The sequence below is a fragment of the Eleutherodactylus coqui genome, chromosome 2 (genome assembly GCF_035609145.1).
Source record: "Eleutherodactylus coqui strain aEleCoq1 chromosome 2, aEleCoq1.hap1, whole genome shotgun sequence".
Classification (NCBI taxonomy): domain Eukaryota; kingdom Metazoa; phylum Chordata; class Amphibia; order Anura; family Eleutherodactylidae; genus Eleutherodactylus; species Eleutherodactylus coqui.
The window spans coordinates 26760921-26783834 of NC_089838.1; the positions used below are offsets into that span (position 1 = coordinate 26760921).

Sequence of the window (22914 nt, forward strand, 5' to 3'; positions counted from 1 at the left end):
TAAATACCTAATGGGTGCAGGTCCCACTTCTGCTTTTTGGACCATCACCTATCAGAAGAGTAGAGGTCAGGACACCATTCTGGAATTGAACGCGACCCCATATGTAGCACCTCCTGCTGCTGGTTCATACTATATCATGTTGGTGTGCCACTCATTCCTACAACGGTAACACCCCTTGACTCTTTTTGGATAATGCCATTGCTAAACTTATGGAAAATCCAGTCTGCTATCTACATACATTTCTCTCTCCTCGTGCAGCTGGGAGGCCTCCTCCTGAAGAATCCTCAGTTGTCTCTGAGCTGTAATTAACTCTTGTGTGGTTCTTTCAAGTTCTCGTCTCATCTCTTTGTTAGTTAACTTCAGCTTCTCATTCTCGGCTTTGGTTTCATATTTGTCATTATTCAACTCTGTGCACTGACTCTCCAACTGCAACAGATCCAGGAGAACAAAGCAAGAAGCGATACTAATTAAATGACCGACAAGGAAACAGACATTGTGATGAGAATTCAAAAGGCTATTTGTGTATTTTTTAAGTGTTTTTTTTTTATATAACATCCCATACTGACAGAGGGAATGAAAGGAAGTAAGTAGGGAAGAAAGGCGGGGAGGAAAGAAGGTAGGTAAGAAGTGAGGAAGGAAGGGAACAGAAACAGAGAAGAAAGGAAAGAAAGCATAGGGAGGGAAGGGAAGGAAGAAAGGAAAGAAGGAAGGAAAGGAAGGAGGAAAAGAAGGAAGAAAAGTAAGGGAAGGGAAAGAATAGATGAAAGGCAGGGAAGAAGGAAGGATGGAATTAGATAGATAAATTAATGGATAGATACATTGTATTTTTCCAAATTAAAGAAGAGATATATAGAAATAAGAGACATAGATATGAGATAGATAAATAGATGGGAGATAGATATGAGATAGCAGAGGGGTAACTTGAAGCTCCCGGGCCCCGATGCAAAACTTGCAACAGGGCCTCCAACTATAATGCTTTACTCATAATACTGGGTTCCCTATATGGAGAAGAGGCCTTATGGGCCCCCTAAGGCTCCGGGGGCCCGGGTGCAACCACATCCCCTGCATCCTCTATAGTTACGACCCTGTGAGATAGATAGATAGATAGATAGATAGATAGATAGATAGATATGAGATAGATAGATAGATATGAGATAGATAGATAGATAGATAGATAGATATGAGATAGATAGATAGATAGATATGAGATAGATAGATAGATAGATAGATAGGAGATAGATAGATAGATAGGAGATAGATAGATAGATAGGAGATAGATAGATAGGAGATAGATAGATAGGAGATAGATAGATAGATAGGAGATAGATAGATAGATAGGAGATAGATAGATAGATAGGAGATAGATAGATAGATAGATAGGAGATAGATAGATAGGAGATAGATAGATAGATAGGAGATAGATAGATAGATAGGAGATAGATAGATAGATAGGAGATAGATAGATAGGAGATAGATAGATAGGAGATAGATAGATAGGAGATAGATAGATAGGAGATAGATAGATAGGAGATAGATAGATAGGAGATAGGAGATAGATAGATAGGAGATAGATAGATAGATAGGAGATAGATAGATAGATAGGAGATAGATAGGAGATAGATAGGAGATAGATAGATAGATAGATATGAGATAGATAGATAGATATGAGATAGATAGATAGATATGAGATAGATAGATAGATAGATAGATATGAGATAGATAGATAGATAGATAGATAGATATGAGATAGATAGATAGATAGATAGGAGATAGGAGATAGATAGATAGATAGGAGATAGATAGATAGGAGATAGATAGATAGGAGATAGATAGATAGATAGGAGATAGATAGATAGGAGATAGATAGATAGGAGATAGATAGATAGATAGGAGATAGATAGATAGATAGATAGATAGGAGATAGATAGATAGGAGATAGATAGATAGGAGATAGATAGATAGATAGGAGATAGATAGATAGGAGATAGATAGGAGATAGATAGGAGATAGATAGATAGATATGAGATAGATAGATAGATAGATAGGAGATAGATAGATAGGAGATAGATAGATAGGAGATAGATAGATAGGAGATAGATAGATAGATAGATAGATAGATAGGAGATAGATAGATAGGAGATAGATAGATAGGAGATAGATAGATAGGAGATAGATAGGAGATAGATAGGAGATAGATAGATAGATAGATAGATAGATAGATAGATAGATAGATAGATAGATAGATAGGAGATAGATAGGAGATAGATAGATAGGAGATAGATAGATAGGAGATAGATAGATAGGAGATAGATAGGAGATAGATAGGAGATAGATAGATAGATAGATAGATAGATAGATAGGAGATAGGAGATAGATAGATAGGAGATAGATAGATAGATAGATAGGAGATAGATAGATAGGAGATAGATAGGAGATAGATAGGAGATAGATAGATAGATATGAGATAGATAGATATGAGATAGATAGATAGGAGATAGATAGATAGGAGATAGATAGATAGATAGATAGATAGATAGATAGATAGATAGATAGATAGATAGATAGATAGATAGATAGATAGATAGATAGATAGGAGATAGATAGATAGGAGATAGATAGATAGGAGATAGATAGATAGGAGATAGATAGATAGGAGATAGATAGGAGATAGATAGGAGATAGATAGGAGATAGATAGGAGATAGATAGATATGAGGTAGATAGATAGATATGAGATAGATAGATAGATATGAGATAGATAGATAGATATGAGATAGATAGATAGATATGAGATAGATAGATAGATATGAGGTAGATAGATAGATATGAGGTAGATAGATATGAGATAGATAGATAGATATTAGGTAGATAGATATGAGATAGATAGATAGATATGAGGTAGATAGATATGAGATAGATAGATAGATAGATAGATATTACAGAAAATCCCAAGGAACAAACCTATATCTACCTTTAGTTAATAGACAGACAGGAAGAGAAAATCCCATCTGCAAATTCTTGTAAATATTAGAAGTCATCTTGTATTATCTTTTTGTTCTATTTGGTGATATCTGCTCTTTACCACGCTCAGCAGAAGCTCCCGTATCCTCTATATCATTATGACAACTACATGGACACTTTTCAAATACATCACAAAAATTCCATTTATTGAACCCAGAAATAACCCAGCGAAACCTTTCATCCTATTCTTGACTGTGCGGCCGCTCACAGTCCACAGATGACTGGATATCTGGGCCATAAAGATTAATTTGCCTTTAGTCAAAAAAAAAGCAGCCCTGCCTGCCCACGGGGCTGTCACTGTTATGACAGATACAATATTACTTTGACTGGTTTACTTAAAATAAAGTATTATCTGTCCACTTACGGGGGATTGAATGCACAGAAAGCTATCTAGATCCCATAGAGACGAGTGCTGCAAAATACCTGCACATATGTTACACAGCTTCATGGCCCAAGCTGCCAAAGATGATGGATCAGGCTAATAATCATATTATATCCTTGTAGGGATGTTGGAAATACAAGATACATATACATTAGATAATACATGTGTATAAAAATGATGTAGGGATCCAACCGATAACTATGGATGGACGTTACAATGAATTGCTGCATTTCTGAAGGCCAAAGGAGATTCAACATGTTACTAGATTTGTGTTTCTAATAAAGTAACCATTCAAAGTATAAGACATGTCTTGAGTGGCTTAATAGTTAGTGTCTAGTATCTCTGATGGTCTGAGATGGTCAATGGGTTAATACTAAAGATGAGCGAGCGTACTCGATAAGGCAAACTACTCGAGCGAGTAGTGCCTTATGCGAGTACCTGCACGCTCGTCTCAAAAGATTCGGGTGCCGGCGAGGGGCGGGGAGCGGCGGGGGAGAGCGGGGAGGAACGGGGGAGATCTCTCTCTTACTCTCTCCCCCCCTGCTCCCCCCTGCTCACTCCCGCAACTCACCGCTCTCCCCCACCGGCACCTGAATCTTTAGAGACGAGCGGGCAGGTACTCGCATAAGGCACAACTCGCTCGAGTAGTTTGCCTTAGCGAGCACGCTCGCTCATCTCTAGTTTATACTGCTATCTACTATCCATGTCTAGGCTGCTTATGGGTTGATATAAGGTCTGGAGTGGTTTGGTCGTTAGCACTCATTATTATATGATGATATAAAGTTCTAGGTATATAGACTGGCCGGTGGCCATGATTTCTGTATAGCCTCTGTATATATGTACAACAGCACAATACAGCGGTGGATCGTTTATATGGAAATTCTGTAAGCGGTTGTCGGAGGACTTTTATATTGTGATACTTGAAAGGCAAATTCATCTTAGCTAAAAGCACTACTTAAAATGTACAAAACAAGAGGAGCCGAACAGCGGGATTTACATAAACATGAAAACAGGAAGAGAATGCAAGAGGCTCATTATATTCTTGTTATAGTCTCCGCTACATCAAAGACAATCTTGCTTCACAAACACTCAGTGCCCCCAAATAAGAAGCATAAGACGCCCACTAAGAACACGAGCACTTAGAGGTAATAGCTACAATATGTCTTACCCATGACTGATCATAGAGGTAGCCGCAACATGGGGGGAAATCAAATCATGTAAAACAGTCTATTAGTTTAGTAGCAATTATTGACATCAGTAACGAAATACGTGATGCCTCTGGTAGTGCCAATAAAGGGGATGTCAGTTGTATGTAAGATGAAAGGGGTTTCTCTTTTTGAATAGTCTCTACTAGACATGAGCGAACATACTCGTTTAGGGCGATTTGGCACTCGAGCACCGCTTTTTTCGAGTAACTGACTACTCGGGCGAAAAGATTCGGGGGGGAGCGGGGGGTAGCAATGGGGAACAGGGGGGAGCTCTCTCTCCCCCCCACTTCCCTCTGCAACCCCCCGCTTACCCCCGGCGCCCCCCGAATCTTTTCGCCCGAGTAGTAAGTTACTCGAAAAAAGCACTACTCGATTTTGAAATCGCCCTAAACGAGTACGCTCGCTCATCTCTAGTCTCTACTTGTTAAGAGTCCTTTGACAACAATTTGCTCCAAAACAGACTTTTGGTGGAAACCTCAGCAATTAACTGTAAGCTGTGGGGAAACCAGGTATTAAAGGTGTCTTCCCAATGCTGAGAAATTGGTGACCAATCCTCAGGATTGCTTTTCTAAAGGGGGTTGCACCAAAATCCAAAATTCCATGGGGAATAACTTGTTGATTAGTAGGGGTCTCACCGCTGACATCTTGACTAGAGATGAGCGAGCGTACTCGGAAAAGCACTACTCGCTCGAGTAATTTGCTTTATCCGAGTATCGCTGTGCTCGTCCCTGAAGATTCGGGTGCCGCTGCAGCTGACAGGTGAGTCGCAGCGGGGAGCAGTGGACAGCGGGCGGGAGAGAGGGAGAGAAAGATCTCCCCTCCGTTCCTCTCCGCTCTTCCCTGCAGCTCCCCGCTCCGTGCCGGCACCCGAATCTTCAGGGACGAGCACAGCGATACTCGGATAAAGCAAATTACTTGAGCGAGTAGTGCTTTTCCGAGTACGCTCGCTCATCCCTAATCTTGACCGATCTCAAGAAGGAGGGACCTATATCGCCCTCTGCTTATCACTCTGGGGTTGCTTTTACGCCCACAGCAACATCAGAATGAATGGAGCACTGACATTAAATGGGTCTTCCAAATACTGAGGGATTGGTGACCAATCCTCAGGATAGTTTATTAAAGGGGTTGTACCAAAATTCCATGGGAAATAACTTGTTGATTGGTGGGGGGCTCACCGCTGAGATCGTGACCGATCTCAAGAATGAGGGATCCATATCGCCCTCTACTTGTCACTCTAGGGTTGCTTTTCCGCCCACAGCAACATCAGAATGAATGCAGCACTGGCCAAGCATGCATGGTTGGCACTCCACTAATTTCTTGGGTATCTCCACAAAGGGCTGAGCACGCAAGGCACCCCAGAAATATTTTTGACTGAAAAACATTTGCATAGAGGAATGGTCCAAAATTTCTCCTCAATATTGTGTAAATCTTATTTACAGCTACAGGAAATGTTTGGTGGATGTAATTACTGCCAAAAGGGGATCTACAGGTTATTAAACTCAACTTTATGCAATATGGCTGTTTACGCGGTGTGCTCAATAGAAGACATGAAAGGCATAAACTCCTTGTGCGTTGCTAGATAAATTATGTTTGTTATTAAACTGTGCCTTACTCAGTCCACATTTTATTAGTAATTAGTGCAGCAATCTAGGTCACTACAAAGGGGTCACTTACTTTTTCTTGCAACTGTACATCAGCAACACTATTATCCTGATGATATGCTACAATGTATCACAATGTTTCTCAGCCAACTACTCAAACAAATTACATGAAGGTCCCCCCGAAGGCAAACATCATACCTTACGAGGACGGTGCATAACCCCCTATAGATATGGCATGTACCCCCTGGGGTAAACATACTACAGGCTGAGAGCCTATAGCATATCATGATGGACTCCAAGCTGTTTGGCTCATAGAGTATTGCAAAGACTGGATACACACAACAGACCCTCAGCTGTGGGAAGTTGGCCATGACTGTTTTGATATTCTGACAGGTTCTCCACTGATTGGTGTGGATCTTGAGAATGTCGGGTTCTAATGGGCAATGAGCAAGCAAGAAGCAATTAAAGGGGTGATATGGTAATTAGATTCAGTGGGGTGGAGTTACACTAACTGATCAGGTTTTCAGTAAATACGTGCAGATACCCTCTTTTGCTTAAGCACGAGATGTTCCAGCTCCTGTTCTTTGTTCTGCAGCTTCTCCTCGAGTGCCTGGCTGCGTGTTTGAAACTTCTCTGTGTCCTAGGTATAACATAAAAAACAATATAATAAAAATTGTAATATATTAATACTAATTACTCAATCTTTTTGTGTTTTTTGAGTCCCTGTGTTATACTCCACCCCTCAGGCCTTCCACTAGGAGTAACACAGTGCTTTAACCCTTTCCAATCCAATTTGTATCCTGGTTTTCCTAGGGGGCTTACTCTTTTTCTGCCATTATACAACAGCGCTATCTGCTGGCTAAAGCCAGTAGTGCATGAGGCGACACATTGGATAGGCTCAAACAGCATAGAGGCTGGCAATATACAGTAAGAGAACCCCGACGGACGTCTTCCAACATTGGAGCTGTACAGTCTTAAATCATAATGTCTTCAGACGTCAGACAGTGGATTGGTAAGGGTTAAATGTGCCCAGTGTGTCCTTTTAAAAGAAATAAAATGAGAAATATTTTCTGAAACGCCCGAGGCCTTTTGTACAGTCATTTTGTACATTACTATTGAACGAAATAACTTGTCCTGAAGCGCGGATTTATTTGTACTGTACAACCCAGGCAATAAGATATTGCGGCAACACACAATCGCTTTTAAAATTTGCTCCAGGTTTTAGTAAATATGAAAAATATCACAGGAGGAATTCTTTGTCTAATGACTAAATCCAATGTGAAATGCATTATAGATTTTTTTGTTGTTTTCATTCTTCTTGTATTGCTCGACCTCCCATTAAAAGCCATTAAGAAAACAGAAAGAAAACCATTGCTGTTCGCTACGCTCACTGGAGACACGGACGCCGGGTGCTTTCTTTCCCATTTAAAATATATTTTTGTATAAAGACTCGATTAAGTTGTGTTTCCTGGAAGTATTAAAAAAAAAACAGCCTACAAGGGTTCCATTAGCTCTTACCCCTATGTGTTTCTTCAGCTGCATAAGTAACTCAATGTCTTCATATAGTGGATATAAAAAGGCTACACCGGATGAGAACCTGTTAAAATGACAGGTTCTCGTCTTATTAAAAAATGTGACAAAGATGAATCATTTCGGGTTTATTTCCACCGCCAGTCCAATTCCATTGGAAAACAAACTGAATTTTTTTAGAGTGGAAAAAAAAAAATAATTAAATAATGTGGTTGCATAAGTGTACACACCCTCTTATATTTGGGGATGCGGGTGTGTTCAGAATTAGCCAATCCCATTTAGGCCTCGATCACACGGACGTTTTTAAGTCCGATTTGCAGACGCGCTTGCGATCTGCAGATTTATAGACCCAATGCAAAGCAATGGGATCGGTCAGATGGCTGTTTTTGATGCGGATGTGCTGATAATTTTAGGACACACCGATGCGCAGAACGCATGTAAATGCGCAAATCGTTCTGCGCGAATCGGTGCTTGTATATGCCCTCAATAAGGCCGGCGGCAGCAGCGCCGACCCCATTGAGAACATATACTAAGATTGTTCTCCTCTGCCACAGCTGTACCACAACTGTGGCAGAGAAGAACAATGTTCTCCCATTCATGAATGGGTAAGTGAGTGCTGCCTCTGATTGGCTGAGCGCAATCAATGATTGAATGACAGCTGAGAGCTGCCTCTGATTGGTCCCTGCGCTCAGCCAATCAGAGGCAGCACTCACCCATTCATGAATTCATGAATGGGTGAGTGAGAGCTGCCTCTGATTGGTGAGGGCTGTGACCAATCAGAGGCAACCCATTCAGCAGGGGGGGATTTTAAATCCGCGCCTGCTGAATACTACAGAGAGCAGTTCAGGAGAACTGCCGGCCGGACGCGACTGAACTCCGGCTGCAGGAAAAAGGTGAGTATACTTTTTTTTTTAGTTCTACACATTTTCAGGATGGTTTTCAGGGAAGGGCTTATATTTGAAGACCTTCCCCGAAAATTCATCCAGCGCTTGCCGGCACTCCATTGCTTTTAATTGAATTCAGTCGGCCAACATCCTTTTTCCACAGCTGTGGCAGAGGATAGCCGGCAGCGCTGGCCATTTCGCTGAAAATGCTGCTAGGTGCAGATTTTTCAGCGAATCGTCGGCCCCGGTCACGCGATTTGCGGATGCGCATCTGTTATGCGATCCGCAAATCGCGCGAAAAAACGACCGTGTGACGAAAAGATTCGGGGGGCGCCGGGGGTGAGCGGGGGGGGGGGGGGGGGTTGCAGAGGGGAGTGGGGGGGGGGGGGAGAGAGCTCCCCCCTGTTCCCCACTGCTACCCCCGCTCCACCACGCCGCCCCCTGCGCCCCCCAAATCTTTTCGCCCCAGTAGTCAGTTACTCGGAAAAAGCGGAGCTCGAGTGCAAAAACACCCAAACTGAGTATGTTCGCTCATCTCTACTTATCATGTCTGAGCAGTAATAATAATGTTTAAGAAAAGAAAGGAAGATATAACAGAAGTCTCTTAAAGGGGTTGTTGGTATTTATTATGGCTCTGATAGGATTAGCCTCGTATTTACGTGTACGGTGTATGGCGATAATAATTGGTCATGGTATGGTGTCATTATTTTAGTCATGGTATGGTGGTATTACTCATTTACAATATGGTGGTAACATTTGATCACGATCTGGCATCATAATTCACTCACAATGGATTAGTAATATTTAGTCACGATGTGGTATTATTTAAAGAATAGGTTGTCAATATTTGGCCATGATCTGGAAGTATTATTTAGTCATGATAGGGTGGTAATATTTAGTCTTGGTTTTGTGGTATTCAATCACAATGGATGGGCAGTAGTATTCAGTGACAAGTGTGATTGTTCTCAGTAAGAGAAACCAAATAATCTTGTAGATATGATACCTTTTAATGGCTAACAAAAATACATGATGTTACAGCGAGCTTTCAAACCTACTCAGGGTTCTTCCTCAGGCAAATTCCATTTGTGTATGGTAGATTCTGGGGTATTATTGTACCTTGACGCCACTGGAAAAGTCGGTGTCCATAAGGGGAAGGCTGTTTGACAGCCAGGTGATGCCGTCTGTTTCTGATTGGAAGCAGGGCGTGTTCCCCGGCAACGGGCTCACAGGTCCTGCCACTGACTACTGACTGGAGTCTTACTTGTCACTGGCACTCCGCCTTGGGGACCTAGTACGGGGACATGTCAGGCCGCCGTTGGCCACACTAACAGCGGCACTGTGAGTGCGCCGGCAGCTACAATCACAGCGGCAGCAGCAGCGCGGCCGACTCTGCGGAGAATTCTTTCTGCTGAGAGAAGTTCGCTGGAACAGCGCTGGTGGCTGCAGTGACAGCGGGGGAAGGAGCATGGCCGCCTCAGAAGAAATTTGATGTAGTGGCCAGAATGCTGCTGGCAGGGCGCCACAGGCTACACTGAGGGCAGGGGCAGGAGCGCCGCAGCACGCACATGCTGTAGTGGGGACAATTCCAGCACCTTTGGGAGGGGAGATGGCCGCAGGACACAAACACATGAGCGGCAAAGGCAGATGGCCGCCCGACAATGTGATGTGGAAAACGCAGTGCACAGGACCTCTGAGGCCAAGGAAGTGAAGCCAGCCCTGCAGCCAATCAGAAACATGGGGCGTCACCTGGCTGTCAAACAGCCTCACCCTGGTGCACACCCACCACTTCTGGTGGCCTCAAGGTACAATAATACCAGATCTGGTATCCTCCATTAGGTAAAACGAAATAGGTTTGGTACCTGTTGGTACACAGTAGAGCAAAATGTAACTGCACTCCGTAAGAGAAACCAAGTAATCTTGTAGATATGATACCTTTCAATGGCTAACAAAAATACATGATGTTACAGCGAGCTTTCCAACCTTCTTATTCATTGATAACAAAATGACTGCTCTCAAGGCAAGGCCAAAGAACACAGCTGAAGAAAAATCCATAAGATATATATTAAAGCAAATTGTTTTAGGGTGGTTTAACCCTTTCCAATCCAATTTGTATCCTGGTTTTCCTAGGGGGCTTACTCTCTTTCTGCCATTATAGAATGGCGCTATATGCTGGCTAAAGCCAGTACTGCGTAAGGGTGACATGTTGGATAGGCTCTGACAGCAGAGAGGCTGGCAATATACAGTAAGAGAGCCCCGATGGATGTCTTCCAACATCTGAGCTGTACAGCCTTAAATCATAATGTCTTCAGCCGTCAGACAGTGGATTGGAAAGGGTTAACATCTGAGTTAGAATCTCCGGTTGGAGGTTCTGTTGCAGACCCGATGCAAAATACAGGAGGAAAAAGCATTGCATTCGGCGATCTTTCTTCCGGCTAAAAGCTGAGCAGCTGAGCGGAAAGTCAGTGGATCCTACTAAGGTCCATGGCGTCCATTCAATGCTGTTCGGTTCCATCCTAAGACAAAGCCATTTGGACACAGGGATTCTCCTTTCCTGTCCCCCGAATGGAACAGGAAAGCGGAACACGGAGAGCAAATGTGAAACTACATGACCCACAATACACTATCCGTTGGGTTCAACAGTCCTTGAAACGTGTTCGTGTTACAATAGATGAATGAGATAAAACTATATCTTTTCATGCCTGCTACACTGTGTGTCTGTGCGACCTCAGTACTTGGGCAGGTCACACGTGTGCTAGACTCCTTCAACTCACCGCAACCTGCTATTGTTTCGAACATGCACACTGGTGGTGTCTATGGACTACTGGGATCGTAGTACAATTGTTATCCAACTCTCTCCAAAGTGTCCAAACACATTTTCCCAACCTCCACATTAAAGGTCCCCAGATGGATCATTACCAACTCCTTGCTTGGATAACAGAGCAATATAAAGATCTCTGGGACTCGTAATTCTCATCTGCAAAGCCAGACTTGATAATACAATTTCTCCGGACGCAGTCCCCTGTTTCCAGCGCTTACTAGTCCAACTAATTAATATGCAATAATAGTTATTTAGTAGACATTGTGCAAAATATCCTGTTCATTATTACCAAATGTATTCCAACACCATCTTGGCGTTTTCTTTAGTGGCCAGAAAAAAAAAAAAGATATATTTTTAACTCATTTATCTATCATTACACATATAAGTGTCAAGGACTGTTGAACCCAGTGGACAGTGCATTATGGGTTCTATTATATCATAATATCATAGAATAGTAGAGTTGTAGGGAACCTCCAGGGTCATCGGGTCCAACCCCCTGCTCGGTGCAGGATCACTAAATCATCCCAGACAGATATTTGTCCAGCCTTTGTTTGAACATTTCCATTGAAAGAGAACTCACCACCCCCCGTGGTAACCTGTTCCACTCATTGATCACCCTGTCTAATATCTAATTTGTGTCTCCTCCCTTTCAGTTTCATCCCATTGTTTCTAGTCTTTCCTTGTGCAGATGAGAATAGGGCTGATCCCTCTGCACTGTGACAGCCCCTCAGATATTTGTAGACAGCTATTAAGTCTCCTCTTAGCCTTCTTTTTTGCAAGCTAAACATTCCCAGATCCTTTAACCTTTCCTCTTAGGACATAATTTGCAGACCGCTCACCATCTTGGTAGCTCTTCTCTGAACTTGTTCTAGTTTGTCTATGTCTTTTTAAAACTAGATTGACTCGATGTTCGCTGCGCAAACATAAAGTGTTTGGAAAAATGGTCCTCTCTCCCTGCTCTCATTCTCTTCTTCCCCTCTTCTTATTCCAATGGGCGCTAGCTTTCTCATTTGGATGCTGGAATCCAGCCTACCATCTATGTTGCTCCTCTCCTCTGCAGCCTTCTGGCTCTCAGCTACCTCCCCTCCCCCCTGAGGCTCTCTGTGCGCCATTTTTTGAATGAGGCTACATGGGTATGTCGCTCCCTCAGTGCTGTTCTCTGCACATGTGTTCCCCCAGCGCTCCTCCTGCGCAGGAGAGGGGGACTGGGGAAGCCCTCTTACCCTGCTCACTTCACAGAGAATCCCCTGGGCCCACCATCCCTGGCATCTTTGGCTAGTCTGCGGCTCTGTGGCTCATGTCTCCGGCTTTCCTCCATCAGCCCGTGCTGGAAAATATTCCGTTATCCGCCTTCATCCTTCCTTCATGGCCCTCTTTCTTGGCATCTTCTTTTCTTCTCCTTTGTCCCTGTAAGTCTACTTCTTCATCTTTTTGGCAGTTTCCTGTCGGTTCTTATGTGGTCTATCTCTCGCCGGAGCTCACTCTCTAGCATCTGCTCCTTTCGCCATCCAGGCCATGCACTCTCAATATAGGAGCTTTGTCCTGATCACTTAATGTAGTCAAATTTCATGATTTTACAGTGGTGATGAGGATGTAACAAATCTAATGACACCAAAATCATCCACCAAAGGTCACACAAAGGGGTCAAAGTGTGGTGCAAGTAAAAGCCTGTAGGCTTTTTTATATTAGATTTGGGCGCCGAAAACTGGACACAGTATTCCAGATGAGGTCTGACTAAGGAAGAGTAGAGGGGATAATTACCTCTCAGGATCTAGACTCTATGCTTCTCCTAATACATTCCAGAATTGTGTTTGCTTAAATATGCACTATCCAGCTGACTAGCTATAACTAGAGATGAGCGAGTATACTCGCTAAAGGCAATTGCTCGAGCGAGCATTGCCTTTAGCGAGTATCTCCCCCGCTCAAGAAGGAAGGTTCGAGTGCCGGCAGCGGGCAGAGAGCTGCGGGGGAGAGCGGGGCGGAATGGAGGGGAGATCTCTCTGTCCCTCTCCACCCCCCCCCCCCCCCCCCGCTCCCTCCTGCTGACTGCCGCTACTCACCGCTCCCCCGTGCCGGCATCCGAACCTATAGTTTCGAGCGGGGAGATACTCGCTAAAGGCAATGCTCGCTCGAGCAATTGCCGTTAGCGAGTATACTCGCTCATCTCTAGCTATAACCTGACGACCACCCTATGAGTCACTTAGGAGTATATTTTTGCTTTATTTATGTGAATGGTAATATTGTGTATTACTGTGCATTGAAACAACTAGCCACTGGGGGTTGTTGTATACCGCGAGGGCCCTGCAGGAATACAAGTCTGGAGAGAGTATTTGATTTATTCGAGTTTAGTGTTTTAATAGAATAAAACATTGTTTATTTGTACATAGTTTTGGGGTTTGTATTCAGATGTGTTTTTTGGGCTTACCTTGAGAGCGGTACTTCTTTATCACTTTTTCTACTGTACTTGAGGATACCACATTGACGTGTATTCGGCAGATCCTAGAGTTTGGTGGTGAGAAGTTCCTAGCTTTTTGTTTGTATTGACAGAATAGTGGATTTACTTAGTCATTATATAGTTGTAATATTTGGTCATGTTATGGCTGTCACATTCAGCCCTGGTATGGTCACATTACTCAGGTACTCCCGGTATGGTTTGGTTATATTATCCAATCACCATATAATGGTAATATTTGGTTATGGTTTGTATGCATTATTCATTCACTGTATGGCGGAATTAATTAGTCACTGATTGTTTTAAACACTTGGTCATGGTCTGGTCAGATTATGGTAGGTTCATCCACTCATTGTATGATGGTAATATCTGGTTATGGTATTGCTATCAGCTTCTATACAGTGGCATTACTGGCCAACATATGACGGTAATATTTGGTTAGGGTCTTGCTGTATTATTTAGTCACTACCTGGCAGAATTACTTAGTGTAACAATTGGTCATGGCCTGGCGATATATTTCAGTCACAGTATGTTGGGTTAATCAGTAATACTTCGGTAATATTTCTTCATGCTATGCATGTCATACTAAGTCAGCCCCGTATGAGGGTAATATTTGGTTATGTTCTGGCGGTATTATTCAGTAGGTGTTTGGCAATATAGTTAGTCACTGAATGATTTTAATATTTGGTGATGGTTTGGTTTTATTATTCAGTCACTATATGATTTTTGGTCATGTTACGATGATATTATTCAGTTATGGTATGGTTGTATTATTTATTCACAACATGGTAATACTTTTCATTCATGCTATTGTAATATTATGCAGCCATATATTTGGATATGGCTTGGTGGTATTATTCAGTCCCCGAATCCTGATAATATTTGATTACGGCGCAGTGATATTATTCATATATGGTATGATTGAAGATGTTATCTAGTCATAATATGATGGTATTATTTGAACATGGTTTGACAATATTATGCATTCACTGTATTGTTATATCACTGCATAGAGATAATATTTGATCTCGGTCTGGTGATATTATTCAGCCACTGTATTAGTCATGGTATGGTGGTTTAGTCATGGTGTGATGGTATTATTGAGTCACGGTATACAGATATTATTCAGTCATGGTACGGTGGTATTAGTTGGCCCCAGTATAATTGTAACATTTAGTCATAGTCTGGCGATGTACTTAAATAGGAGTCTGATGTTCCCATGTAGAAGAAATTAACGATCATAACACGAGTCATATTTGCCAATGAAAGATGCTATTTTCTGGCAAACTTAAAAGAATTTTGAGAAAAATTAAAATTCAACGAAGAGGCTGACGGAAAAGTGACTGACTTTACTGTAAGGCAGAGAAATGAGAACTTACTTGTAACAGAAATTGGGCTTTCTCATTTTTTATTTGTTGTTCCATCTCTTCATATAAGTTCTGAATCTCAATATGGTAGGTGGCAGTTTTCCTGGACAATTGGAAATGAGAGTAGACTTGTACTTACTTGTAGAGATATCATACATGGCAAACTTTATGTGACGCTTCACAAGGAAGTGATAGTAAATATAGCGCAAATCTAAAGGTGTATCATCCAATACAAATTCAATGGACCTACACGGCACTGGCCAAGAGAATTACTGGTACAGAGCTTTCCGAATTCCCAAGTGGCCCGATGTCCTTTAGATCCCCATAAAAATGTCTATGAACATGTATTCTGGAGAAAACCATCTAAAACAGCAGTGAAGAATGGTCCGAGCCTCTGAAAGGCAAATTGAAAAGTTGTCATGGAAAAATCTGGTCTAGGACTTTTCAAGGAGGCGCCTTTTTTTTGGGGGGGGGGGGGTCTCATTGGATATACAGTATCAACGTAGCAAAGTTTAACGCCATACTTAATGGGTAAAGAAACTATTCCATGCCATAGTTTATTTGCCATTTCAATAGCTTTTTTAATGGCTTTTGTTGTGTTGGATGATAGAATCTTCATAGCCTTATATACACTGACATGCCAAAAGTCATGGGAAAGGAGCTAATATCATGTAGAATGCCCTCTACTCCAGCGACTTGCAGCAACTTGACCTGACATCGATTACACAAGTGGACAAAAGACGTCTAGAGGGATGTTGAGCTATGCGGTCTGGATAGGAACTCACAGCTCCATGGTATTTGTAGGTCCATGATCTTGGGTGTGAGTGGACCTCTCCATCACATCCCATAAATGCTTGATTGGGCTCATATAGAGTGAACATGAAGGCCACAAAATTTGAAGGAACTGTCCAAAATGATCCACAATCCAATTCTGGACAACTTGGGCCCAGTAGCACAGTGCATTGCCCTGCTGAAATATCCCACTATTGAAGTTCATGAAAAGCTGCAAATGGTCAACAATCAGTGAGACATAGTGGGGAAAAGTAGCGGGCACTGGTAAATGAGGCATTTAGATGGACTCAACCCATGCCATGAGAAAACACCCCACACCAGCATGGAACCATCACCAGCCTGCGTAGTGCCTTCATGACATCAGAGGACCATGGCTTCATGGGATCTGCATCACATGCATACCTTATCAGCTGCTGAAACAATTGGTACCATGACTCATTACACCACACCACATATTGCCAGTCCTCTAGAGTCCAGTTAGCAACTTTATGAGCCAAGGTGAGGAGCTGTGTCCGATGTTGTTGTGTTAACAGAAGCGCTCTGGTGGGTCTTCTACTTTCATATCCCATGGAAGCTAAAGAACATTGCACTGACCTGTGGGACATGCGTGTGGGGCCTCCTGCATTGAATGTGGATGTGATATCTGACAGAGTCGCTTGTTTATTTGCATGGACAATTCCAGCCAGATGCCACCGAATGCAATCCTTAAGTACCGTGGGCAGCCACTGCACTGCCCAATGTGGGTGGTAATGTCTTCTATGACATTTTCCTAGTACACACGTGACAGTGTGGATCGAGGAATGTTAAATGCCCATACAACTCTGGAAATGGAATGTCCCATTCGCCTGGCACTCTTTATTGTGTCTTGTTCAAATGGCGATAATTCACATCACCTTGCATAAGCGTGCTGACCAGTGTTTAACCTCACTCACAAGATAACACTGCAAAACTTCTACAGTTGTAGGGTTCCCAAGCCCGAGGTAACGCCACTTCATAGTCACTTTCCATATTGCTATTACATGAATTTTGGCATGTCATTGTAACTTGTCACAAAAAGTTATCATAGTCAAGTTAAACTTCACTACATCTCAACATTCAGCTTCCTGGGGATGGGGAGTTCACAGATGGACTCTACTGTATAGCTGCCAAAATGCTGCCCCCTAACAGAAGAGAAGGATGTTGCCTAAGGTGAAGTTCTCACCTTGCCTCATGGATGCCCAACCCCTCTATGTGAATAAAATTTATTGTGTGAGCATTACGTCCAATCGCATTAATGAATTCGTTTGCTCTTGACATGTCTTTCAAGTTCCTTACGGCTTTGCTCAGATTTTTTTTGGCAACCATATAGTCAACCATTGACTGAAAAGAGCCAGGAGACCAAGAGGCACAATACTTTCCTCTCAATCTTAGCAGCTGTAGCCCTATTGATTGGACATTGACGGTATACCTAGTGATTAGCCATCAATTTCTTTAGCCAGACAATCCCTTTACTCCAATGGAAAATGGTATTCCACACAAGATAGAGGGCAGAAGGGATGATTGCCCTTATACCCAGGTAAGTCAAACATTTTATCGATGGTCTCAATGCCCCATTGTTGATTCACTTCCCCATTTTCTGCTCCTCAGAAAATGGTGGTGCTGTTATAATACTTATTGAATTAACTCATCTTCATTCATTCAATTATTTAGCTTACTAACTTGTTGAGGGCACATTCCATTTCATTCTTTTCCTCATTGGCTTCTTGAAGCTGTGAGAAGACCCTGGTGAGGAATTCTTCAAAACTAGGAAGCAGATGAGGTTCATCTTTCCTTAAATCCATCCACAAGCGTTTTATTGTATTCTCACTGCAATGAAGAAGAAGTCTGTCACTTGGCTTTGATGTACACAACCAAACTGAATGCATGGAGTCAATTAGAGCTATGTTCAGACAGCAGAATTTACCCCAGAAAAATGTGCACAAGCAGTTGACGCAGATTCGCAGGTGGGTTGGCCCATTTTAAAGGAGCTAATCCGTGTGCAATTTTCCCAACACGGAATCTGTATCAAGAAAGGACGTGTCATGGCGCCTACACATACGCTCATGAGAGAATGACATGATTGCGCTGTGAATGGAGCGCTATCAAGTCTTCTTGCGAGTATATCCACCATACTTACTGTACTCTTGAGTTGCCGGGGTTGGCTCAGCAGCCTAATTAGTCACCGGTGTTATCAATTAACACTGCAAAATCACGCAGTTATGTGAACAATTTCGTGCAGACTGGGTGCGTATTTGTTGTTGTTAGCCATTCAGTCATTCACGACCCTCGGTGACCCTAAAGGCGAGCTCCCTCCATGTTTTTCGGATTTTGCACCGCTTCCTTCAGTTGTGTGATATCCATGCCAGTATCAGCTTTGACAGTTTTATGCACCCCCATGCATATTAGCTTTACCTCGGCCCTTACAACCAAACAGGTTGAATCAGCGAACCCAAACAACCAGAGATGAGCGAGCATCGGTCTTTTCGAGTAACTGATTACTCGTCCCAGCACCATGGGGGTGGGGTGGGGGGGGTGGGGGGGAGAGTGAGAGAGATGTCTTTCCCCGCCGCCCCCCGCATAGTGCTTAGACGAGTAATCAGTTACTTGAAAAGACCAATGCTCGCTTAAGCATCAGCTTCAAACGAGCGTGCTCGCTCATCTCTACAAACAACCAATCAGGTTGAATCAGACAACCCAAACAACCAATCAGGTTGCTGGAATTGTGAATCAAAGCCAATCAGGTTGCTGGAATTGCTCCATAGTACTGAGCTGGAGAGTAAAAGGCTAATATACCACCCCGCATAGACTATGGTGTCAATATTTTTTCACCAGACAGAAGTGCAGACGCAAAAACGTTTAAATCAATGGGTTCTATTGTCAGCAGTTAGCACGAGTGATTTTGCGCACACGCAAAATCGCCCGTGTGCTGGAGCCCTCGCTTTTTTTTTTTAAAAGCAAATTTCTAATTTATGTGTGGAAGCAATCCATGCCATACAGGTACCGAAAAGCGCAGATATCCATTTAAATTAATAGTACACTTCTTGAGCGCTTAAACATACGAGCGCTTGTGCAAATATGCCCTGTAGCAGCAAGCATATTTGCGCATAAACCTGTCAAAAGTCTTTTTTTTACCGCTATTGTACATGATTCTGTCAAGTCTTTTAAAAATTTTATGCTATGGTACGCGGTAAAAAAAAAAAAAAAGCAGGAGATAGGTCCTGCCCAGAGATGAGCGAGTATACTCACTAAAGGCAATTGCTCGAGCGAGTAGTGCCTTAGCCGAGTATCTCCCCGCTCGAGACTGCATGTTTGGGTGCTGGCGCGGGGGAGCGGAGAGTAGCGGCAGTCAGCATGAGGGAGCGGGGGGGAGAGAGGGAGAGAGAGATCTCCCCTCCGTTCCGCCCCGCTCTCCCCCGCTGCTCCGTGCCCGCTGCCGGTACCCGAACCTGCAGTCTCGAGAGGGAGAGATACTCGCTAAAGGCAATGCTCGCTCGAGCAATTGCCTTTAGCGAGTATACTCGCTCATCTATAGGACTCCTGCCCTATATTTTCTTGCACGTAGTGATATCGCATAAGAATCCCGCTAGTCAAAAGGAAACCATTGAAAGCAATTATTTAGTTTCGGCCATGCCCTGAGGCCGCGGTCACATGACCATGCTTTTTCGCGTGATTATGCAATTATGGTTTTCTATGAAGTGTTCACATAGCCGTTTTTTAGAGGCGCAAAATACTCGCACCTGCAACAGATAGGACATGCGAGTGCCAATGCACCTGTTCATGCGCATTTTGCACATCCGTAGAACCCTTTCTTTTTTGCGCACATAGGTGCGAAAAAAACACGCTCGTCTGACTGCGGCCTGAATGTGGATTTGCAGAGGATTTGATACAGAATCTGCGCAGAATCGACAAGCACTGCATGTGGATTCAGGTGTGTGAACAAGGCCTTAGGCTATAGTTGATTAATCATGTCCACGGGCATAATACGGGCCACGAGGATATTTGATGTGGATTTCCGCAGCGGATGATCTTTAAATTGTATTTTTTTGGCTTGCGGGAGATCGTAGATTGCGGATGTTTCACACGCGGATGTACTATGGATCATCGGCACGTGAATAAAACGCAATTCCACCTTCCAGCCTTTTCCCAACTTCCTAATTGAATTCAACTTTCAAATCCGCAGTGCATTCGCAAATGTATTAACGGATCTCCCGCACCCATGGAGATCAATGGGGCCCATGCGCGCGTGATCCGCGTTAAAATGGAGCATGCTGTGTTTTTTTTTTTCCTGTGCGTGAAATCCCCAAATCTAAATAAATCACATGCGCAGCTGTTAAATGAACCGTGGATGGTCAATGATTCCCTATGGGAAAATTGAATCTGCGGATTTCATGAGCAGGAGACACGCACGGATTTGCTAAATGAATTAAGCCCATGGACATGAGGCCTACAGAGCTTCTTTCTACATTAAAGCTATAATATACTACAATGCCCAGCACACCTTCCCAATCTGCTATTTTCATGGTTTGATGGGACTTCTAGTTTCACATTAGCTGAAGTGTCAAAAAGGTTGCAGACCACGATTGTAAAAGGCATCGCAGAGGCCTGTCAGTGCTCCCCCCTCTTTCCCACTAGTGATATTCCGTCCCGGCCGTGGACAGGCAGCCTTAATGGCACCGATGAAGCAGCATTAACCCATTTTGTATCAACGCATTACGATAGCGTGATACTGTGCCATGGCTGAACTGTTTGCATTGGGCAACCAGCCATTCAAACTGAATGGCAACAGCCGAAAGACGCAAATTGTGTACGATCGTTCAGCATGCCGGACAAACGTTGGTGGTGCAACAAATCTTCATTTTAAAGAGACTGTCACTTACTTTTAGCAATTTGAGCACTGAAAACCGCCACTCAATGCATTGAGCGGCGCTGCCAAGTAGTCCAAATATTAGAATGGGCGCACTACTTACCGCAACACTCAGTGCATAAAGTGGTGGTTTCAGCGAAGACACCGGTGTAACAATTACATCCGTGGACTCAGCATGTCACCTACTGTACACTGATAAAGGGCAAAAATTCTGAAACAGCTGTCTGTACATGGAGTCTGGATTTGTTTTTAATTCCTGGCTTGTATAAAGTCTGACTTTGACTTGAAGGAATGCTGCCTTCCAATAGGTGGCACTGTGGAGGATTTATTCCATCTCCCTTATTTGCATATTACCCAGAGGAGCGTGCATGGCCATTCGAGTCTCCTCACTTAGTTTATAGTATAGTTGCTCTCCCTAAGGAGAAAAGATAGCGTTTTTGACCCCCATCCCAGGCCTCTCACTAGCAAAGCCAGACTCCTACTATACACTGATGAAGGGCAAAACCCCCGAAACAGCTGTCTGTACATGGAATCTGGCTCTGCTTTTAATTCCTCGTCATTGTAACAAGGCTTGTATAAAAAGTCTGGCTTCACTTGAAGGAATGCTGCCTTCCAATAGGTGGCACTGTGGAGGATTTATTCCAGTACCCTTACTGTACTGCTAAGTTTTTTAATAGATTCCAGCGCATTGTTGGGGATCCTGTCAGAGGAAACTTTGTAATCAACTTATTGTCAAGGGACGCTTCTAACAATTAGGGATTGTCCAAAGTGGAGAACCTTTAAATTAATCGAGAAGCCACTAACTAATTCATTCATAACATGTTTTAATTAGAAAATAACAGGAATGATATTTGTTTCAATAAACAATGTATAAAAAGGCGAGTGTTGTCATATAATGAAGTCACATCACAAGAGGCAATCTTCCAGCAGTGCTCACAATATAGATTCAATTTCCATTCTACATCCGACTGCATCATCTCCTACTGCCTAAACGACTTTGCTCCTATAATTCTACATCTCATACTGTCTACACAACAAGCCATACACGACAGCCCACTATTGTAAAATTACTTGTATTATTTAGGACAAGAAAACACTTCCTGGCCCTGGCGCTTAGTAAAGCGAATTACGCCTTTACTATGGAAATCATCTCATGTAACGATTGCGAAACCAATAATGTCAGCTATCAAATGGACAAAAAAAAAGTGTCTGGTTTTATTCCCTACTCGCTATCCAGTCATTATGAGGTTTGTGTAATTGCAGCCTCGCAAATTATCCAGCATTGTAACAAACAGAATGAGTGTTAATAGTCTCATATTTAATTAGCCTCAGACCCGGACTAGAATTGTTACCCACGATTTAATTAAATTAGGTCATGACTGAAAAAGGGACTTGGAGACGGCCGCCGTTCAGCTGAGCACGGGCGATGACAAGTTTGCATTTTTTAAAGGGAAGATCCAACTTTTCAAACTATTTTTTTTTCTACGGTTCCAGTTATCTCTAGAATGAAAAATAAAGCAATTTTGCAAATTATCCTATAGGGGACCTGTCATGTTCCCACAGCACCATAAACTAAGTTATGGTCCCTCCCGCTGCTCTCCAGAGCTCTAGTCCTCAGCCGCCCGCGGTAGATCACTTCCTGGTTACGGGGTTCACAAATCCTGCCTCCAGAAAGCAATGGCTCTGAACCAATCAATGCAGCGCTCGATGAACCAATACGATGGCTGTGATTGCTTTATCGAGAGCTGCATTGATTGGCTGAGCAGCGGTCGATAACCAATCGGTGCCATTGCTTCCTGGAGGTGGATTTATGAATCCCAGTAATCAGGAAGTAATCTTCTGTGGGCACCCGAGGACTGCAAGAAGTGCGTCAGAGCTCCAGAGAGCAGAGCGAGGGATGTGGACAAAGCCTGTTAGGTAATGTATTCCTTTTTTCTTTATGTAATGCAGCTAGGGCTTATTTTCAGGAAAACAGGGT

General features: G+C 43.0%; 1 protein-coding gene across 2 annotated transcripts in view; it reads right to left on the reverse strand.

Annotated features, from left to right (window-relative positions):
- The window catches only part of CRACR2A (calcium release activated channel regulator 2A), a 140884-nt gene that overhangs the window by 52399 nt on the left and 65571 nt on the right, over positions 1-22914 (reverse strand). For both annotated transcript variants that reach the window (XM_066590504.1, XM_066590505.1), the window contains exons 6-9: positions 17753-17899; positions 15275-15365; positions 6756-6851; positions 239-426 (exon numbers count right to left, since the gene is read on the reverse strand). In XM_066590504.1, the coding sequence (XP_066446601.1) occupies positions 239-426; positions 6756-6851; positions 15275-15365; positions 17753-17899 (522 nt within the window). The remainder of the gene's footprint in view (positions 1-238; positions 427-6755; positions 6852-15274; positions 15366-17752; positions 17900-22914) is intronic.